The following is a 21,918-nucleotide window of genomic DNA, read 5'->3' as shown; positions in this document are numbered from 1 at the left end:
TTGTTCTCTCTATTGTTCTAACAGTCACATAAAAAGAAAAAGGTCACATAAACAGAACGGAATGAATGACATCAAAGAGAAAGTACCGTTATGCAGTCACTTAACCATCATTTCGCGGGCACGGACGGACGGACAGGGCAATAACAATATGTCTCCTGGGGGAGACATAATAAGAAGAGTATCATCATTACGTATTGGCAAAAGTATCTGTCTATACATTTAATCCCGGTTAACTTGACAGCGTTATCTTCCAAAGAAGAGGATTAAATGCAATACACAATTCTGGATGATACTTCCATTAAAAGACCTTTCAATGAATCATACATAAAGGATAAATGATATATCACAAGTGCCTTTTCAAATTGAATAAATTAAACAAGTTGAATAAAATAATAAAATGTTCGGCTTTATTCTACGAGTTTAAAGAACTCAATGTGAATAGTCACAAATGTTTTTTTTTTATCACATGTTAGCTTTCATGCCGAAAATCAAAACTTCTGATGTCTTGGTCTATTATAATCAAGTCAGTTTGACCAACGTATTCTGCACTTTAAACGACGTCGACTACACTAGTGTATTGTCACTTTTAGCTTTATTTTACTCCCGCAATGTCAAACATGTAACAATATTCATTTTATTTAAAGATTGACTGAAATACAGCTGACGGAACTACCCTGTAACTGGCTGATGAATTTGCGATGCAATGATCATGATAAAATTGACTTTAGTTTCCTTCACAGCCGTATTTAATTTACAATTCAATTATTTGTTAAAGAAATAATATATCTCATCCAGTGATTCGTCATTGAATAAAATCTTTGTTCGGAGTTCAGATGCGAAAGAAATATATCAGAGTGATATAGTAATGCGCATCTGAACGACAAAACAATGATTCTATTCAAGAGCAAATGAGATATATTATTTCCATTCTAATACGTTACAAAGGATTATTAAGTATCTACTTGACGATGTCCATAAAATATTTGCCTGTTTCTTGTTGGTTTCTTTTCCAACCTTTGACACTATCACGTAATAATTGTGACATCAGAATAGTAAATTGTTGTAAAAGAACACAAAATTTTCAACCTTCTTTGTTGAATAGGAAAAGGAATCAGGTCGTGTAAGAATTAAGATTTTGTCATGATAAATAACGGTTCAGGCACAGGGAACATGCAGATATCAGATAGCCGCATGACGTCCGCTTTATTACTACATAGATGGATGAAGTTTATCATTAATGAGAATGCATGAAAAGAAAGAAGGCCTATTGTTCTTTATCCTCTGATATACCACTGTCCAACGTACTGATGACCCAGGTAAAGTGCCTTATTTGATCGATTCCTGCGTATATTGGCTCTGAACTGTGGTAAATCAGACCATAATCAACACAGACCTCACAATTTGATCTTAATTATTTTGATGGATGAAAATATAAAAATGCTTAGCTATCACGGAGTAACACATATCTTGTGTTAAAAATATAAGACATGTGCTGTCCATTTACAGGTACGACATATGCGAAATGAAATACTCCATAAACCTACACAAGACATGACAGATCACGAAGTCACAAGATATGTACAGTCTATGATAGCAGTACTAGAAGACAAGAAAGCACTCAGCATTGATCCAGCAGCACAAGCAGCAGCAAAAAAGCTGAAGGAGGTTTGTTGACAAAATTCAAAGTAAATACACCAACCAAACATGTTGTTATCATTTATTTATTTTTATTGAAATATTCATTCCGAATATTATTATTTCTTATGTTAGATTACTAACACAAGTGAATAGTTCACAGTGAATGTGTTTGGTTTTACAGATGTTTTACACGTGCATTTATTTATGACAGTAGTTCTTAGTTGTTATTTATAATTGCACCATAAGTCAACCCAGTGCTTATGTAGCATTGGGTAACACATTTATACAGAATAGCGCCCGTTGCGACGGAACGTGATTTCTATCAAAGTGGACTTTTACTTTAGACCGCAAAAATCGACTTAAAATTGAAATCTGTCTAATTCCCTTCCTGGATGTTTTCGTCACGCGATTAAGGTAGTTCTGCACGTTTTATAAACCGGAAGTGATGTTGTAACGTCATTTATCCGGAAAACGTAGAATAAAACCTGGATTCAGCATACGGAAATGAAAATCATTATGAATTAATCACAACCTGTGAGTAAATTTATTACAGTGGTTCTGTAACTATATTTCTAAAGTCAAAATATGATATTAAAACATATGACAAATTAAATAATAAAAAATAATGTCTTAAAATTAGCGTGAAATATGCGGTTCATTTTAATCATGGTCAACTATCTCAAAAATAAGCACACAGACCTATACATTTTATTTCATCAAATTATAGGCTATGTCTTTATTTACATCTGTGAGAAGTTTCATCAAAATCTACATTGTAGAAAAAAATTTATTCGCGAAAATGTTATGGTAGTTATGGTTTTCCAATTGACTTACATTATGAAAACTTGCGTAAGGTCCATGTTTTTCAAATCAGTCAAGCAAAAAATCAAGCACAGGACTCAATCTTTTCATTAGCTGAATTTTGTAGGTATATTCTGAAGTTTTGAAAAATCAGTGTTCAATCAAACTGTAGAAAAAAATTCGAACCAAACGTGCAGAAATACCTAAACACATGTGCATTTACAAAACGCATAAAAAAAGACCTGTAAAATTTCAATGAAAGGAAGCATTTGCAAACTTGTACTTCAACATTTGCCATATTTGCCATATTATGTATTTTCATCTTTATAGCTAGCTCGAAGAGCAGTCCCAAAAGGTCTGCTCTAGTATCGAGCTTTAGCGTAACGCAAGTATATGTTCACACTTGGTGATGTTTTTTCAAAAGTTTCACCGGAAGCTAACAAGACACCCCTAGTGGACAAGAAGTAGTTATTTATCTCCGCAGTGAATATAGAACTTCATTCGATTGTTGAAAATTATTCATCTGAAAAAATGTTTTCCAGTTAGTTGTGAAAATTATTATTTTCTTTTAAATATAAAACATTAGACAGAAATCTGAAATATTGGCATAATTAAGCCTATAGCCAGTACAGAACGCGACGAATAGGAAATGACGTCAACATGACTTTGGTTTCCCCTAAAATTTGCAAAGTATTATTAACGCTGTAACTGGTGAGATGACACTAAATGTACAGTATTCACAGTGAATAGGTTCATTCAAGTTTGAGTAGTAAAAAGTTTCATTGTAATATACATTTTTAGAGTTCAACATGATTTCTTCGAGCTCGCTCTGAGGCTTTGTTTGTGCCGTGTGGCGGCCGTAAAATGTCTCCCCGGACATTCAATCAGGGCTGTTATATTCGATCTTCTCAGATCGTTCAGCACGATTTTTATGTCGTATTAATGGTACTGTTTAGTTTCTCAGCATGACCATTTCGGCCAGAGTGGTTCCAATACTCCCGCTTTCATAGCATTGGATATTGTATGATCACCCCTTGGATATGGTGCCTACTTTTTAATTTTGTCTTTTGACAGTTCCTGTGATATGCAGGCTCCATAACCTCAGATCCCCTTTCTAAATTCCAGTTTGTTTAGTTCTGCACATTGTTTTCTCGTTTAGGGCAAACCCATTATTTTATCTGAGGACCAAACGCCGCTTTTCATGGAATTACACGCCACAACCCGTGTATCATTGAAGGTTCCATGATCACCGCCGTTTGAATACATCTGCGGATGTCTCTAAATTGTTTTTCTACTTTTAGCATATGTTGAGCGACCTGTGAAGTTTCCACTTTTTCTATTTTGCCTTATTTCACACTGGCGACCTCGAGTGCACTTTCACACTTGGTAGTGGATTTTTAAAAGTTACGCCGAAAGCTAAAAAGGCGTCTATATCGGAAAGGTATTTTTCTCTTGACTGAATACAGAACTTCATTCAATTGGTGAAAATATCTTTCAAAAATCATTCAAGGAAGCTTTTCAGTTGGTTAAAATATATCATTTTCTTTTAAAGATAAAACATTGAGAAAAAATTGGAAAATACTGTCATATATAAATTAAATGCTAAAGCCAGTACAAGACACCGGCCTACCGGAAAATTTGCAAAGTGTGATACTCGCTGTATCAGATATGATGACACTAAAACAAACTATCTGTTTGGTGAATAGGTTCCAGCGAATGCTCACTTTCTTTTGAAAAGTGATACTTTTATGAAAGCTAAACTAGATTTCTTTCAGCTTGCTTTGAGGTTTTGCCTTATTTCTTACTATCGTTCAGACATCTTATGTCATTATGTGAATACATTATCATGAATTGTTAAATTATAATAATATTTTCTACTTTATCATATTGTGTCCGACATTTATTACATCATATATTATTTTGATCACGTTCTTTTAGTTTTACATTTTGTGCATCTTCATTAACTATTTTTATTTAATTTTGCCAATACTGTCTGATATTCTATCGTTCCGTTATCGTAGCTTGTGCAAAATTTGATATGCAGCAGTAAATTCATTATTTTAAGCGGGCTGATATTCCTCCATACAGGATGATGCAAGCGCTTGTGTGATTTGGGGGAAAGCAACTCACAAGATCTGATTGGATGAAACTATTCCGCGATGTATATTTATAACGGAAAATTATCTCTCATTGGTGTAAACTATGTTGGATGTGTCTGAAAACTATCTTATTTCAAAAACAGGATTAACTAAGCAAAGAGTTCTTCAGCATTTGCAAATTTCACAGGTATATTTTGCGAGCTTAAACATCACGTGACCAGCGACTATTTCGTAACGTGATTAATTGGTTGGAATCTATTTTAGGTCAACAATCGGGCAACAATATGGCGGACAGGTCAATGCCTTAGAATAATCGGGGGAGCCGCACCCAACATTCCAAATAACAAAAGAGAGTAGGTAATTCCCATGACGTCAAGGCCGCACCCGTAACATTCCAAATATCAAAAGAGAGTAGGTGAGTCAATAGAAACTTCCCTTGACGTCACCTGACGCACCCTTGACGTTCCGTTACCACCCAGCTTCTCTATTGTTAGCATAAGACAATAGAGGATCTTTTATAACGGTGTTCTTTTACTATTAACGTAGTAATATTATTCATATTCATTTCTTAATCAATGTTCAGTGCGATATTTGTCTCAAAGTGTTTGGAGAACGGAATAATTTAACCGGCCGCGGAGATGAGCACATGCGACGTTTGTGGGAAGATTTTCAGCAGACGAGATAACATGATACGTCATAAAAAGTCGATGCACGACGATGAAAGCGGTGAATCGGTCAATACAGAGGAAATTGTCGCCTCAGATGATGAGAGCGGTAATGAATTCTCAAACACAAATGACTATAGAGAGGATGATGATGATACCTCCTCCGACGAAACAGAACATCCGTGGTGTATCATTATAGGCCTAACGTTTGAAAAGTGGCAACTGGAATACATTGAAAGAGTTCAAGCTATATAGAAGAGGAAGGTTTCACGATAGATACCGCTAAGAATCGCGATTTTCGCGACATGAGAGACAAATATAGGAAAACGATAGCGAAAGCCTTTGCTAACGCTATGCTGTGGTACCGTGCTCTTAAAGAAGATCCTATTTATAGAGCCATTAAGGAAACGGCATCCGATCTGGAATTGATGGATGGGTACCCTATTGAGGATGCGTGGAAGTACGCGATAAGCAAAAGGAAGTACCTGTTTAGAAATGTTCTAAAATCATACGCACCCCAAGAAATAACGGAAACGGCACCAGTTCGACAGGATGGAGCTGGAGTTGGAGCTGGAAAAGTGTTATCGGAAAACGTTATTAAAGTGGTCGAAAAAAAACAAGACAATTAAAGTATGAACATGACTTTGTTTTATCTGGCGATTACTATTATAGAATGAGGAGGAGGTGATTTCTTGCTATGTCTGCAAGAAAATAAATAAAATTGACTATAATATGCGAACAATGTTGTTGTTGTTGTTGTTGCTTTTTTTCCCCCTTTTTTTTTAAATTTTAATGTAGAATGAAAGAAAAAACACAATGTTTGTTGACCTTACTTCAATAGGTAGTTTATCATATTTTTGATCTCTCCATACCGTGGTATTTGATAAAGACGCGTTTCATAAAATAACAGGTAATTAAATCGGATAGTAGGTGCGTGGCTATATTGAAATTAATGATTACCTGCTACACGGAATATAGCGATAAGAAATAAAAAACATGAATTTTAAATGAGGCAAATAAAATCATACGACTTTATTTTATTGTTAAATTGTCTGTTTTTAGGCTTAAAGCACATGTTGTAACTGATATGGATTGTTATCTGGATGAAAGGTTACCTTACTAGAGATTGAAAACTTCGTTATCTGATCTGTGTTAATATACAGCCGTAAAGTTATCACCTTGTCATTTGATCCTATGGTATTGTTATTTCAATTGATTAGTTGATTGAATAAATTTGTTTACATTTAATATAGTTTTAATGTAAATTGGAACTGGAAGCGGTTTACGTTTATTCAGTTTAGAAATCTATTATGTTAGAACAATAGAACTTTGATTAAGAAATGAATATGAATAATATAACTACGTTAATAGTAAAAGAACCCCGTTATAACAGATCATCTATTGTCTAATGCTAAAAATAGAGAAGCTTGGTGTTAACGGAACGTTAAGGAAGTTTCGATTGACTCACCTACTTTCTTTCGATATTGGGAATATTACGGGTGCGGCCTTGACGTCATGGGAATAATCTACTCTCTTTTGTTATTTGGAATGTTGGGTGCGACTCCCCATATTATTCTAAGGCATTGACCTGTCCGCCATATTGTTGCGCGATTGTGACGTCATGGGTTTTTCCGCATAAGCCCCGCCCCCACGCGATGACTCACTGTTACGTCATAGGGTCATGTGACCATTCCAGCCGTGCCAGGCAAATTCCGAAATCGGCGCACTATACTACTATTATCAAATGTTCAGTGCACGGGTTAATACTTTAGACGAATTATTGTTCCTATCTGCTTGCTGTTATTAACTTGCATTTCACAATGACTTTAAGACGCCTGAACACACATTGGCAAATGAATACGCAGGTTACACTATATCAATTAAGTTCCTTCTTTATTTCGTATAAACAATGAAATATTGAGACCTCCTTTTCAGTATTTTCAGTACTTTGGAGCATTTTAGTGATATGAAAACCATATATAGTCATTAAGTATAATATGTCTTCTTTGCAAAAATAAAAGAACTGAGATGTTATGTTACAGATAAGGAAAACGGTCTGTTTTGAAAAACATCACCCTCTGAAAATGTTCCAATGAAAATTGCCGGTTAGCAATAAAAACACTAAAACCTGGAAATTCGCAATGAGAATGGTCTATATCTTTTTTTCAATACAATAAGCAATAAAACTTAGCCACACATATAAATGCCAGATCCCCATACCACACATTATACCAGATTTCATCAACAGCATGGAACTACATTTTGGACTACTTTAGACTTCTAACACTGAGTAGCTGCTTCCTGTTTGATGTAATCATTTCCTGCATTTGTCCAAGATGGCGGCGCACTAATATTGATGGGATGCCTTTTACAGTACCGCTGAATTCATTTCTTGTTCAGTCAAGTGTGAAATGTCAACCATAAGTGTTCTTTCTCTTGTGAAGGAACAACAAAACTCTAATCCATGATTACTGGCTAAAATTATACGGAACGATACATTAAAGGTGAGAAAAATGCATGTTTTATCAATAAAAAAATCAGTGCCGGACTACGGGTAACCGAATTCAAAGGAGAAAAAGGTGCAGAGAAGTGAAGGTCAGGTCAGCAGGTATTAGTCATACAGTTTTTTGATAGTTCATGAATAGTTGTTCTATTCTGAGAAGGTGGTTTCTAAAGTAAAACTGTTAGAAAAGGCCCAAGGCCGGAAACATTACAATGTTGGCCTGTGGAATTTTAGTTAGTTTCCCCTGACCCGGTGTTGTCGCCGTAACTGCTTCAGTAAAAACTTTTTTGTTTTTTCTTTAAAAAAACATGTATTTTGACGGCATACGGGTGGAGAACATATTCATAACTTGCTAAAGTACTGATGATGGTCTGTTCTGGCGTATATTTGAAGTAATTATAAACAAATTACGTTACTGCCACAACATAGGTCAAACTAGAGTATGTGCTGTATGCATGAACATATTTCATTTTGATGCTACTGATTTTGAAATTGTTTTCAGGGTATAGTCACATGTTCATTACAAATTCAATCACGTCTTTAATCTATACAGATTCAATCCCGTCTTTAGTCTAAATAAATTCAATCATGTCTTTATTTTCAGTGAATATATCTGTGTAATTTATGTATGAAAATTGTTGAGGTCGGTCATAAAATATTGTAAACCTATTAGCTTACTCTAAATATTTAAAATACTGGGCGACTGGTTAGTTATTCTGGTCATTGTATTGTGTCATCACACAAAGCATTTTGTATGTATACAGAAACTTTATGATTTACACATACATTTGAAATATTTCAGTGTTCAAGTTTTGGAAAAACTTTTGACGATTTATCTTCATAGACAAGGTTAAGAAATCATTTCAAACCCTGAACAAAATATCCTCTGATTCAGTTTTACAGATTCTCTATGACGACTTAATCATAACCACAACTGAAGAAGCCAAAGCAATTCAAACTGCATTGAATGCTATCAGAGTGGCTAAAGAGCAGTCTGAGGAGATTATAAGAAAACTAGAAGAAGATAGTCGTATATCTTTACAGCAGCAAATGTTGGAATCTACTACACATATAGATGATGCAAACGAAGGAGCAGTGGAAAAAGTGTTTGAAACATATGAACCGAAAATAAAAAAACTCGAACTTAAAAATGAAGACCATGAAAATGTATGTATTTACGTTTTGCGATTACCTACTATATGAATGTTTTATCATGTGCATACTTAACGGGACTGGCCTCCAGATCGTTCGACAACAAACAAACATTTTTTAGATATCTGGAAATAAAAGCTATATTTCTTAAGAAGGCTTAAAAACTTAATTACTGACAAAATGTATGTTACGGAAACACATGAGAATTTGCTGTTTTAGCTACTTTTTTACGATGAAAATCGAAAAGTGTTTGCAACGCTTTACTCCAGGTAAACTGTCTCGATTATAAATATCTATACTTTGAAGACATAATTCACTTTTTGCTATAGCTCTAGTGGTTACGACAACGGGAAAGCTCTTTACTGTCGCGGCGGTCCAGGGTTCGATTCCCAAAGCGGTCATTTTTTTCTTGATTTGGAATTTTTTAAATATTTTAGAAACATAAACTCACATTCTAATGTTCAGAGTATAACCGAACACCAATTTGAAAGAAAGAAATGTTTTACCAAATCTGGAAGTCATTGTCTTAAAGGGTAAAAACTGACTGTCACTTAGTTATGTGGTATAATTTACCAAAACAGTGCGAATACCTTTAACTCAGATTAATCATGAGAAAAGGTAGCAGCTACATGTATATGCTACTGTGTATGCTTTTACGTAGCGCAGATACACAGCTACGTAGTGAAAATCTGGAAAGCATACACAATTAAACTGGCTGCTTTATTTGGTTGCAACAAGAAGTCTATATTATGCAACAGAGATTGCTTCATACGCAATCATTCCTTACTTCATATTTTGTTTAAAGTACAGTACATTGAAGTAATAGCAAATTGGTTTATATAATTAATTGATTTAACGTGCATTGAAATTCACCAAAAATTGTCTTTCAAGGTTTATAACAATTAAGGTACAGCCATTATCCTACTATTTGATTTCTTATTTTGTAATAATCATGACTATGTGAAATATTGCACTCATGCGCTGTCTATGCTTACAATTTAGAGTCAAATTTCTGTATTTAAAAGGTTAAAATCTTTTGAATAGGACATTTTTTTTGTAACACTGCAGACGTACATTGGCAAGCATAATAATAATTATTATGTTATTTTCAGATATCATAGATATATCTCATATTTGTACTTACTTGTATGAAAGTATTAATTATTCCATGGTCCCAACGTTGTATAAAATAAAGTAATTTAGAAATTAAATGATTACACCAAATTAAATCTTTCACGTATTGCCAAGGTTTGACACCGGTACAAGTCATACGATATTACAGTATCTGACAACCCATTCACAGTGAGATAAATAATTTATGTTCTTTCTTTATAAGGACAACGTACGATTTGATGACATTTGGTCCTTATTTTCAACCATGAATACTTCAAAGAGTAGGCGCACAAAGACACAGAAGTGAATTAAATCTTGTAGTTTGATATGTCTCCAGTACACATTCATTGAATAACTCTTTAAGTTTCGATTATTAAAAAAAGATAACAAGATTAAATTAGCAAGTCTTAGGGTTGATTTTTTTTTAAATATGTTCGAGTACGTTTTTCATTTTGTAATGATCTAGGATTAAGTTATTACAATTTTGATGCACATTTAATATAAAGTTTAGCAGAAAATAAAATATGTTTTTTAAGAGTTTAAGATAATTTTCAATAAAAACTGCACAGAAAAACATCAAATCGTAATAAAACTTATAGTCCAAACTGTATCATTGAAATCACCCATGCGTTATCATATCAACTTTGACCACTCCATTGTGTGTAAAGCAGTACATGTACTGTATAAACAGACGGTATGTTTCTACATATAGTGGTCAATATCTAGACTGATTTATATATCAATCTGAGTACACTGTACATACGTGGGTTATTGTATTGTAAAATATGGACAGAGTATTTGGTGCAACTGCAATACCACTGAAATTTTTTTATCATACTTGAACCTATATATTAGGCTTCTGTTTATAATGTGTGAACATTCAATCAATGTACTTAAACTTAAGTATGGTTTTCTTTACAATGACCATATCCAAAAACTAATGGTGATTCCCGATCAGCATTTTAAGACATGTAAGCTTCAATATCAACAGAATTTTATATTTTTACATATATTACAATACCTAACTAAGCATAAATTAAAACAAATCAACATTTTGCATTGATTTGTATCTACAATGGTATTTGATTTAAATGACCACAGAGTGTCCTTACATCACAAACATGAATAGTAAAATGCATCCCAGCTTAGTGAGGCAATCGTGTATTTTACTCTATGGTTGAAAATAGAACATGTAGAGTAATGTTCTGAAATCTGTTTAGTATCAGTGACCTTGACCTCAGTCCTGTACTTGTAACCTTATCAAAGATGAGAGGACTTCCATTGTACCTACGTACAAAATATCTGATAGGTTGGTCAAAAAATGAGGTTGATATGACCAATAGTATGATAATTAGAAGGGCGGAAAGGCAACGTATTCATTCTTTGAAGTGTCGAGAAACCATGAGAATGTTATTTAATGGTTAATATCGCACCATTCAAGTGTAAAATAATTTCTTTGATAGAAACTCATCATACAAAAAAAAACCTGTATATGTGTCAATAAACATGATACACCCTGTATGTGCATTTTTGGGGGGAATTAAAAGTACTTTCCCCCCAATGCATCAGAAAAATATTAACACATTATGTTGATAATATATTTATAAACATATTCCATGAGTGGCTTCTTGATGCACAGGGGTGAAAGTCATGCCATTTGAAAATGAAATTGACCAAGAAATATAAGGGGAAAGTAATCAGATAAAAAAGTTTCAAAGTCCCTTTTTTTTACATTTTTTTTGTGAATGAAGACATTTTGGGGTCGTTTTTATTCATTATCAGGGTCATATTTTTCTTTCCATACAAGTTTAGTAGAAATTTTTAATTTTAAGGTTACTTGAGGAGAATTGTAATTGAAATCACACAATGTCCTTTGTGATTAAAGTTTTTTCAATGGCCTTATAGGTAACTAAATTATATGTATCATTTTTCAGAAGACCTTAAACAACATTCTAAAATATTATCCGATCCAGATTTCAGTGTAATACTTGGTTTTAGATGTTGCGATATATCAACAATCACGCTATGTTTTTAACATTTCTTATGATTCAATATCATTGGTACAATATCTCCCAAATGCTAATATTAAAGCCTGAAATTTTCATTAATTTTGTGTGTGTGTTTCGCCATTGTGATCTCGCGCTTCTCTATCATGAGCAGGCTATACGCGAAGCGCGAGATCATGATGGCAAAGCGCGAGATCACTATCACGAAGCGTGAAATAGAGACTTTTAACATGCGCGAACTCACATCACGGCAAAGTGTGAAATGCTTCAAATACACGCTAAAATGCACCATTTGCCTTTCTCACATTGATAAATAATCAAGGGGAGGATACACCAACCCCAACCCCATAACGTCTGTGTGCTATGAAAATGTCCTCAGCACGCGTCTAGTATGAATAAGTTTTAATTAATATACTTTAATGTATATTTTTCAGAGGTTAAGCGCAGTTAAAGCAGAACAACAAAATGTAGTAAATAAACAGTTTGAAATAGAACTGATAAGTACTGAAGAAAAATACCGGGCGGGGATTGAATATCTGAAACTGAAACAAGGTAACTTTACATTGTTTAACAATATATCAAATGATATATGATTAATATTATTTGTGTTCACTTTGTTCAAATGGTGATGCATGGCCACTTTGGGGGTGGGGGCGAGTTATGGACCACTAGAGCTTAAAATAGAAAATCATCTTTTATATCGCTTGATGGATCTTCATCAAACTAGTTCTTCTGTAGCATCACTGTAAGGACCTCTCCAAATTTCTCAAAGTTCAAATGTGGGTGCTTGATCCCCTTCTAGGGGCCACAAAAGCTAAAAGCCACTACTTCTTCTCTTGAAGCGTTTGATGGATTTTCACCACACGTTGTCTGTAGCGTAATTATAAGGTCCTCTCCAAACTTGATAAATGTGGGCAATTGGGTCAAGCTTCAGTTAGAAAAAAAACACTTCAAACGCCTTATCATGAACCACTTGATGGATCTTCATCAAACTTGTTCTGTGTCATCATTATACAGTCCTCTCCAAAATTAGTTTAAATGGGTTTTTTGGCCATATTTAGGGATCGCTAAGTTAACAGCAAAATTTAAAAGAAACATGTATACGAATTTTTCCTATGAACTGCTTAATGGATCTTGGTCTGAAGCATGATTATATGTTCCTTCCCAATTTTGTTCAAATGTCGGCGCTTGTTCAACTTTGGGGGCTACTGGAGCTTAAAAAAGGAAAACATTCTATTAAATGACATATTCTAATGAACCGGTTGATGGATCTTCATCAAACTTGGTTTGTACTATAACTGGGGTGTTTGGTCTCGAGAGCTTAACATAGGAAAGGACTTAAATGACTCCTTCCCATGAGCCGCTTGATTGATCTTCATCAAACTTGATATTTAGCGTCATTTTCAGGTCCTCTCTGAATTTTGTTTAAATAGAAACACTTGACACCTTTTAGGGGCCACTAGTTTATGCTAAATATAGTTGTAATCATTTATGATCCAGTGTGTCCTACATACATGTATATTCAAGGTCAAGCAGTCATGTCAGGTGAGAGACTTAGGGCCACTATGACATTCGTATTTTTATTTCCTTTTTAGTTTGTTTCGCAGTATTGTTATTCTCAACCCACCCCACTCATCAAGCACTACATCCTCAAATATAACTCCTTTATTCAATGCGCTCTTGTTAAAATTTCTCCTGTGGTGTGAGCAACGTTATCTTCTGAAAAGTGTTCGTGTACAACCCCCCCCCCCCCACCCCATTTATGTGGGGGTGGGAGAGTCTGATTTGCTTTACACTTTCACAGGGATCATGCTAGATGTGCAAATGGCCATAAAGGAAGAAACCTTTACTGTAACTATTTTTACTACGTTTATGTCCCTTTTGATAATTTTGTTACAGAGAAACTTGTGTGTCCAACTCCCTTAACACTATTTAAAGGATATGCTTCAAACTTTAACAGATGAACAAGTTTGACGTGCAGATGACCATAAAGGAAGAAACTTTTGCTATAACTATGTTAACGGCAGTTATGACCCTTTTATAGCTTTGCGCTTTAGAATAAAGAGTTAAATCTTGGGTTTCGAACTTCTCAAACAAAATTGAAAGGATATGCTTGAATTTTCACAGATGAAGGACCTTGATGTGAAAATGACCATCAATATATATTTTTTTATTTTCCTGTTTTATTTTATTAGAATTTCTTACTTTTAAAAATAAGCCAGAGTGAAATTTGGTGTGTTCAACATTTCGTAAACATTATGAAGTGAAGGAACGGATTCAAAATTGCTCAGATACACAACCTTATCTGCATACAATTTGCCTCAAACGTTTAGTGGGATATCGTTCATGTGGAGATGGTCTGTACTAAACACTATTTAGAGGATGGCGTAGAATGTGACGGACATCCGTGTCATTTTGTTAATGCACACATGTGGCACCGTTAGATGTCGAACCACCGTTGAATGTCGCAACCAACGTTAAATGTCGCAAAGTTTACGTGAAATATCGCAACCACCGCTATATGTCACAAAATCATCTACCGCTATATGTCGCACATGTAACGCTAAATGTCGCAAGTATTCGACCACCGTTAAATGTAGCAACACCAACGCTAAATGACTCACAGCAAAAGAATAATAAAAGGTAAGTTCAACAGTCGTTACATCTTGGATATTAATTTTTGGTGATGGCAGAACCTATTATGAACAGCAGGCAGTATGCTGAGTAATAGAAAGATAGCGACATCATGCACATGCGCATACAAAATGAGAATTAAATTTCTATAAGTATACGTAATATTTAGCGTTTACAAAAAAACTATCAGATAATCTTTACCTGATACATAACTTGTACATTTACGCATAATGTTTATGTGAATAATTTTTACTTTACTGAATTGTTTGCATGAGATGCTGTTTGAACCTACACGTATGCGTATCCGCACAAGTACAAAATCGCAACCTCTCAATTACAAAAGTATACAACCAAACCTGTGTTAAGCAACCCACAAAGGAACGAACCCATGCGGTTGCCAAAGGCAGGCGGCTGCCTATGTCTTGATGCAAGGACCAACTTAAGACCGGTTACGATCAAGGTGGAATATACAGAGATTTTATGAGGTTCACTATATCTTTGACAGAATATTATTTGTGTCACTGATTGGTCTCTAGTACTATGTCTAGAAAGCATGCTTTCACAATTTTTTTTTTTTCAATCTTGGTTTTTCGTAGCTAAACTGGGCATGGTATTGCTATTTGTTATTTTCCCCTGATTTGGACATCTTTGGAATTCACGTTGTGTCTTTTATTTAAATAATTGTACCAATTCCGCTGCCCACTCATAACTTTTACTGTTCACCGAAATAACTCTTTTCCATAATCTGACTCATATTGACCTTTTTGTTCTACAATCGTAAAATATTTAACTGTTTTGTCCGAACTAGTTCGTAATTATTCGTATTTTTCTTAAATTCATGGTCGCATTTTCTTAAAACTGTCGGAATAAATAAAAGCTCTGTTCTGTTCTGTTCTGATATGTTATATTCTTCTCCCTTTCCTCTTTATTATGAACGTTATCATTTCATATCCCTGGATAGAATTGTCACTTGTAAGTATTTGTAGATCTGTAAATCAACACCGCATAAGTTAAATAGAGCTATAAGAAAAATGCCAGCGTTTAGTTTCTTGGTTAACTTTGCGGTTAAATGGAAGCAGGAAGCTTTTACCTTTTTAAAGTTGTAAGTGTGTCATCAAAGGTTCTTAAAGTCAGGAATACCTACGTATGTGCTAATAAGTTGTCATATTTGGAAAAAAGATCATGATTTATTTGCCTTTAAAGTGAAAGAAATTGTAAATTTTAGTGATTTTCACTATATGCTCAATGTAACTGATGGTGATACTTTTAAAACAAAATTGGAAGTAAGAAGATATTCAGTTAGAATAAATATTTTTTACATGAAATTGAAGAGGAGAAATTGATCTATAATGTCATATCTAAAACATTCACAAATGTAAAGAAATATTTGAAATTATCAATTGAAAAGTTTTCCTATATAATCTATTGCTCAAGGTTTATTCAAGCGGAAACCAATATTTATTATCGGGTTACTTTCGAGGGGGACAACCTACTATGATATGCCATTTGAAATATAGTTAAAACTGGGGATGTTAAGCTCGTCTGACATTAATGTTGCGCGCCGTGCCTCTCATATGTAAATGACTATAGGTTCTGAACAAAAACGAAACCTTTTTCATAAGTTAGAAATGCATTACATGTTTTTGTTTTTATGTCAAGGTGAGCTTTTGTGACCGCTCAATGTCCGTCGTGCGTCGTGTGTCAACAATTTTTAAAACAATCTTCTCCTTAAAAAACACTAGGCAGAATTACATCAAACTTCACAGGAATGTTCTTTGGGTGGTCCCCTTTCAAAATTGCCTAAAGAATAAAAATCCATGCAGAACTCTGGTTGCCATGGAAACCAAAACGAAACAAAAAATTCTTGTCCAAAACCGCAGGGCATAGAGCATTGATATTTGGCATGTGACATCATCTAATGGTCCTCTATAAAGATTGTTCAAATTGTATCCCTGCGTTGAAGAGGCCCCGTCCCGGGGGTCCCACGTTTTCGTGTTGAGCGACCTGTGGAGTTTCCACTTTTTCTATTTTACATAGACTTATAATTATAGGTACAAATTTTAAAAATCTTGTCTGAAACCGCAAAACCTAGGTCTTTGGTAGTTGGTATGTTGCATTGCCTAGTGGTTCTCTACCAAGATTAATTAAATTATACTCGAGCGGAAAAGAGGTGGTCCAAAGTGTAACATATATAGGAAAATAACTTTAAAATTCTTCTTGCCTGAAACTGCAAGGCACAGACTTTTGATATTTGGGCTGTTGCATTGCCTAGTGTGTCTTTACCAAAATAGTTCAAATTATGCTATGCCCCTGGGGTGAAAAGAAGCCTTGCCCTAGAGGACCAACGTTTTGCATAGACTTATATAGGTAAAAATTTTAAAAATCTTCTTGTCTGAAAGTTCAAGGCCTAGGCCTTTCATATCTGGTATGTGGCATTGCCTAGTGGATCTTTAACAAGATTATTCAAATTATGCCTCTGGGGTTAAAAGAGTCCCCACATTGGGGGTCACCTGTTATATGAGTCATATAGGAAAAATACTTCAAAAATTATCAGATCATATTTCCTAGACTGTTTAATTATACTTACCTGATGACCCCAAGTTATTAGTGGTCACTTGACTGTTACATTGACCAACTGACCTACTTTCTTGTTTCTTTAAGATACAGCCTTGAAATTTGGATGACATGTACAGTTTTGCACACCGATCTTAAAATTGACCTACAGTGACCAGGAATTTGACCTACTGACCTACTTTCTTAATATTTAGCATCCGTTTGACATATGAAACATGTAGCTCATATTACTTTGGTGAACGATACAGGGCCATCATGACCCTCTTGTTTAAATAAAGTTTTCTGGAGCTCTTGACATAATGTGTCGTGCGCACAAGACAAGATTTCGAGCGCTCGAGATAAGATGTCGTGCGCCCGAAATAATTTGTCGAGTGCTCGAGATGTTTTCTTTTTCTGAAACGAAAGGGTCATTTTGGTTCTAAATCGATCACCTGAGTTCCACCGCTCAGACAAATACTATAACACATTTTCAAGCGGTCAACACATTTTTCACAAATCATACAGTGTGAACGGTTTAAGTAAACTATTTCCATGAAAAATCTTCTGCGTTAAATTTGTTTTGACAAAAATATTTAGAGAACATAAGTTACGTCCATGGCGGCCATAAACACCAAACAAAGAACATTATATTGTTTGCAATTATTCTGAAATTGAACAAGCAGTTTCAAACAAAGCAGTTTGGCAGATATTGTCTTTCTACCAAAATGTTTAATGGGTTCCACCATGGACGGGCTTATTAATTTTATATGTATACAGTGTATAATTTGAACATCGTCTTGTCTAAAGAGCTTGATCGATTTCAGAATGCATTTTACCCGTAGCAGTTAATTGAAACGAATTGTTTTTTTTCTATATGTATTGGCAAAACAATATATCATGTGAACGTTTAACTAAGACTGCTCACACTTTCAATTTGTTCAAAAACATGGCCGCTATATTTACTTTATTCTGTAATACTCTAGTGATCGAACTATTCCCATCATAACAGTCTTGTTTGAGGATTATCTCGGACGGTCATTATCTTATCTCGAGCGCATAACATCTGATATCGAGAGCAAGATATCTTGTCACGGGAGCATGACATCTTATCTCGAAGCATAACATCTTGCTTCGAGAGCAAAACATCTTATCTCGAGCGCACTACATCATAATTTCGATCGCTCAACATCTTATCTCGAGCAAACGAAATCTAATTTTGATCGCATGACATCTTATCGCGAGAGCACAACATCGGAAGTCGAGTGTGCGACATCTTATCGTAAGAGCACTCGGCCTTTTATCCCGAGTGCGTGACATCTTATTCAGATCGCACGACATCTCATATCGAGAGCAAAACATCTGATTTCGAGTGCACGACATCTTATCTCCATCGCTCAACATCTTATTTCGACCATATGTCATCTTACACCGAACGCACGACTGATTATCTCGATCGCACATCATCTTATATCGAGCTCACGACACCTTATTCCGACATCTTATCTTGACCATACGACATCGTATACCGAACGCACGACTTATCACCTCGATCGCACGACATCTTCTTTCGAGCTCACGATATTTTATTTCGATCACACGACATCTTATTTTCATCACTTCAGATAAGAAAAAATAAGAGTGTGTCCAAAACATACCAACGTCCTTTGATGTAAGTGACGTAAAACCTAAAACTAAACATTATGTTATCATATATTAGGGATGCTTACTAAAAAGATACTGACTGAATGGCGAACAGTGCAGTCTGATCTTGGTCTGCACTGGTCGCAAAGGCAGAATCACTTACCGCCAGCAGACTAAGGGTTAAACATGTGTATTAATATATACTCGCAACCAGTTAACCTTAACGGTGTTCCTCTGTTCTGTAACAGTGCAAATGTAAAGAAAAATGAATGATATCTTATTAATTGGTCATGGGTTCTATTTCTTGGATTCAATTTTATAGTGAAGGTAATAAGGTAGCTATCCATGTTAAATGGCAGATGAACATCCTGTGTGCCTCTCCGTGCATTATTTCAGATACGAGCGAGTACCTTGATGTTTTTAGTCTTTGTTTCTTATATTAAATGTCACTTAATACCACGGTTATCTCTCCTCACTTCTCCATCCCGACCCCAACACATTACTACATCCCCGCAAAATTACAAAGAAAGTTATTTTACTATTTGCTGGGATCGTGTCTTAGATTCATTTGGCGTCAGTCACCTCATTCTACTACCCTACCCTACCCCCACAAACACAATATTACAAGGAACCCGTATTTGTTTATGTAAGCCTTAAAATCTTCTTGTGTGAAAACACTGGCCCTATTTCAAAGTAATTTCTCAAATATATAATCTCAGGTATCTATAAAATTTAATGTACCAACCACAAGTATTATTTGTATAGCGTTAAAAAATCTGCTGCCCTCAAAAACGTATACAAGAATGTATGACTTCCGTCGGGCTTAAAACTACCACTATTAAAGATTCAAGTATTTTACATTAAAATGAATTAAAAAACACACTGCATTGTTAAGGGTTTTGGATAGACAGTGCGACATTAAGCGTTGGTGTTACGACATATAACGGTGACCAATTCTTTCGATTTAGCGTTAGAGGTGCGACGTTCAGCGGCAGATGATTTTGCGGCATTTAGCGGCTGTTGTGACATATGACGTTAACTTTGCGATATTTAACGGTGGTTGTGACATTTAGCGGTAGTGCGTCATTTAGCGACGCTACACACGATGTTGATTTATATGGAATTTTTTATAACAGAAATGTCAAAATATTTGCAAACAAGTTGCGGGAGTCAAATATATGCCAGAAATCGAATGTTTCGTGCACACTGATAAAATTCAACAGATGAGAAAGAAATGATCGCGTATTGGTTTGTTGGCTAGAAAGAGTTAAAATAAGCGGACCTCGAAACTATGGAAGCCTTTGAGAGAAAACATGTTTGAGTGTAGAAAATTATATTTGGTGTAAATTTTGATAAAGTCCTAAAAGCTGTCAATTAAGGTATTTCTATAAATCTATATATAAAAAATGAAAATGTAGTTTCAATAAATTTGCTGACGTATAACTGTATGTAGAATTAATAATCATTTTAGATACTTCTATTTATAAACATTTTTATCAATATGTTTGATTTTTTTTTTAAAAATTTAGATTGACGTATAGGTTAAAATTTCATTGGCAAATATTACAGCGATATTTTTACACTGTAGCCCTTCAATGTCTGTTTTGTTCTGTATAATGTTTACAATGCACCTCAGTGTTAATACGTATAAATAGATCTAACGTTTTGCTTAACATTGTTTTGTTGGCAACTATTCATTCTGGACGCAATGTTTTGAAACATTTTAGTCCAACACTTGTTAATACACATATAAAATGAATAATGTAGTATATACTATATAGATTTGTACAAAACCTTCACACCTCAATTTGGGACTTTAATTCAGTATTGAAAAAGAAAATATTTTCAGATCTGCAACAATACCTGGTGGATGTATATCAGATGCATTACGTCAAGACATGGATTTCCCCGTTTACGACGCAACAAGAAGATGTTGTCAACATCGATGACGTATATGTATCGCCAAGAATGGTGGTCGAAGAAAAAGAACATGGCAATGTTGGAAACACCACTAAAAATGGAGAAGTCAGGGAAACAAATAACATGCTTATAGAAAGATATCGCGACTTATTTCACACCCGTGAAAAAAGAAATAGGAAAATTTTTGTTGTAGGAGATAAAGGAACTGGAAAAAGCTCCTTTTGTAAAATGATGATTCAGAACTGGTGCAGCGCCATTACAAAAAGAGGTGATCCAGGAGTCAAGGACATAAACAAAATGATACAAGGCGAAGAATATAATAGGTGCGATATGAGTCAGTTTGATTTCTTATTTCATATATCTTTATGTGAAATGCCGCATGATATTTATGACACTGACGATATGATAAAAGCTCAGTGGAACAATTATAGGAATGAGGTTGACGACATATTTACAAACGATTCGGAGCGTATTCTAATTCTAGTAGACGGTTTAGACGAGTGGACACCATCTAAAAGAAAAAGGCAGTCATTACTCGGCATACCGACCTCGCGTTTTGCACGTGATTCTACAGTACTTACAACATCTCGGCCATCATCTCGCGGTATCTTAAATCTGAAATCTTCGGATTACGATTTGAAAGTAACTCTCTTTGGTTTAAGAAAAAGCTCTGTTCAACCTATGATAGAAAAATACATGCAGGTGTTAAATAAGACGTCAGCTGTCAAAACCTTTAGTGACACACTTTCAAGTTTGCCAATCAAAGATATACACAATGCTCCGTTGTTACTGCAGAAAATCGTCTGGCTCTACTGCAAGTATCATGACACAGGTCAGTCTTTTTACGACCATATTATGAATGCTGTACGTGAGTGGGAATGTGACAAACAGGTAGCTTTTCCGACGCAGCAAAGTAGCAATTTGGAGAACTTTCAACTTGAAAAGCCTTTTGAAAATTTGGCCAGCGCTCAAAATAATCGACAGCTGCTACTTCCTACAGGTAAAATTGCTTACTTTACTTTACATACATAGTGTCTCATCACTTGTTTGGTCGGAACAAGTTAAACCAGTTGTGTGTATCAGCTGAGGACAATTTTTCGGACAGGGATTTTAACTGAAGTCAACTGTGCCGACCAAACATATGAGAAGTCAGAACTTTCATTTATTCTTACATCTTACGTGGAGTTTGTTGC

At 34.9% G+C, this 21,918-nt stretch overlaps 1 protein-coding gene across 1 annotated transcript; it reads left to right on the top strand.

Annotated features, from left to right (window-relative positions):
- The first annotated feature begins 1,512 nt into the window (after positions 1–1,512).
- On the top strand, positions 1,513–21,757 carry LOC128554824 (uncharacterized). The gene is made up of 4 exons (XM_053536134.1): positions 1,513–1,665; positions 8,602–8,873; positions 12,412–12,529; positions 20,655–21,757. The coding sequence occupies exons 2-4, from the start codon at positions 8,757–8,759 to the stop codon at positions 21,755–21,757; spliced, it is 1,338 nt and encodes a 445-aa protein (XP_053392109.1). The 5' UTR covers positions 1,513–1,665; positions 8,602–8,756.
- Positions 21,758–21,918: the final 161 nt, after the last annotated feature.

The sequence above is a fragment of the Mercenaria mercenaria genome, unplaced genomic scaffold (assembly GCF_021730395.1).
Source record: "Mercenaria mercenaria strain notata unplaced genomic scaffold, MADL_Memer_1 contig_777, whole genome shotgun sequence".
In the NCBI taxonomy this organism is placed as follows: Eukaryota; Metazoa; Mollusca; class Bivalvia; order Venerida; family Veneridae; genus Mercenaria; species Mercenaria mercenaria.
Note: the sequence above shows the minus strand (reverse complement) of the source record. Positions and strands in the feature narration are given on the sequence as shown.

Coding starts and splice junctions, on each gene's coding strand:
- LOC128554824 (XM_053536134.1), top strand. CDS start 8,757: ATGTTGGAATCTACTACACATATAGATGATGCAAACGAAGGAGCAGTG. Junction 8,874..12,411: donor AAAATGAAGACCATGAAAAT/GTATGTATTTAC, acceptor TATATTTTTCAG/AGGTTAAGCGCAGTTAAAGC. Junction 12,530..20,654: donor ATATCTGAAACTGAAACAAG/GTAACTTTACAT, acceptor AAATATTTTCAG/ATCTGCAACAATACCTGGTG.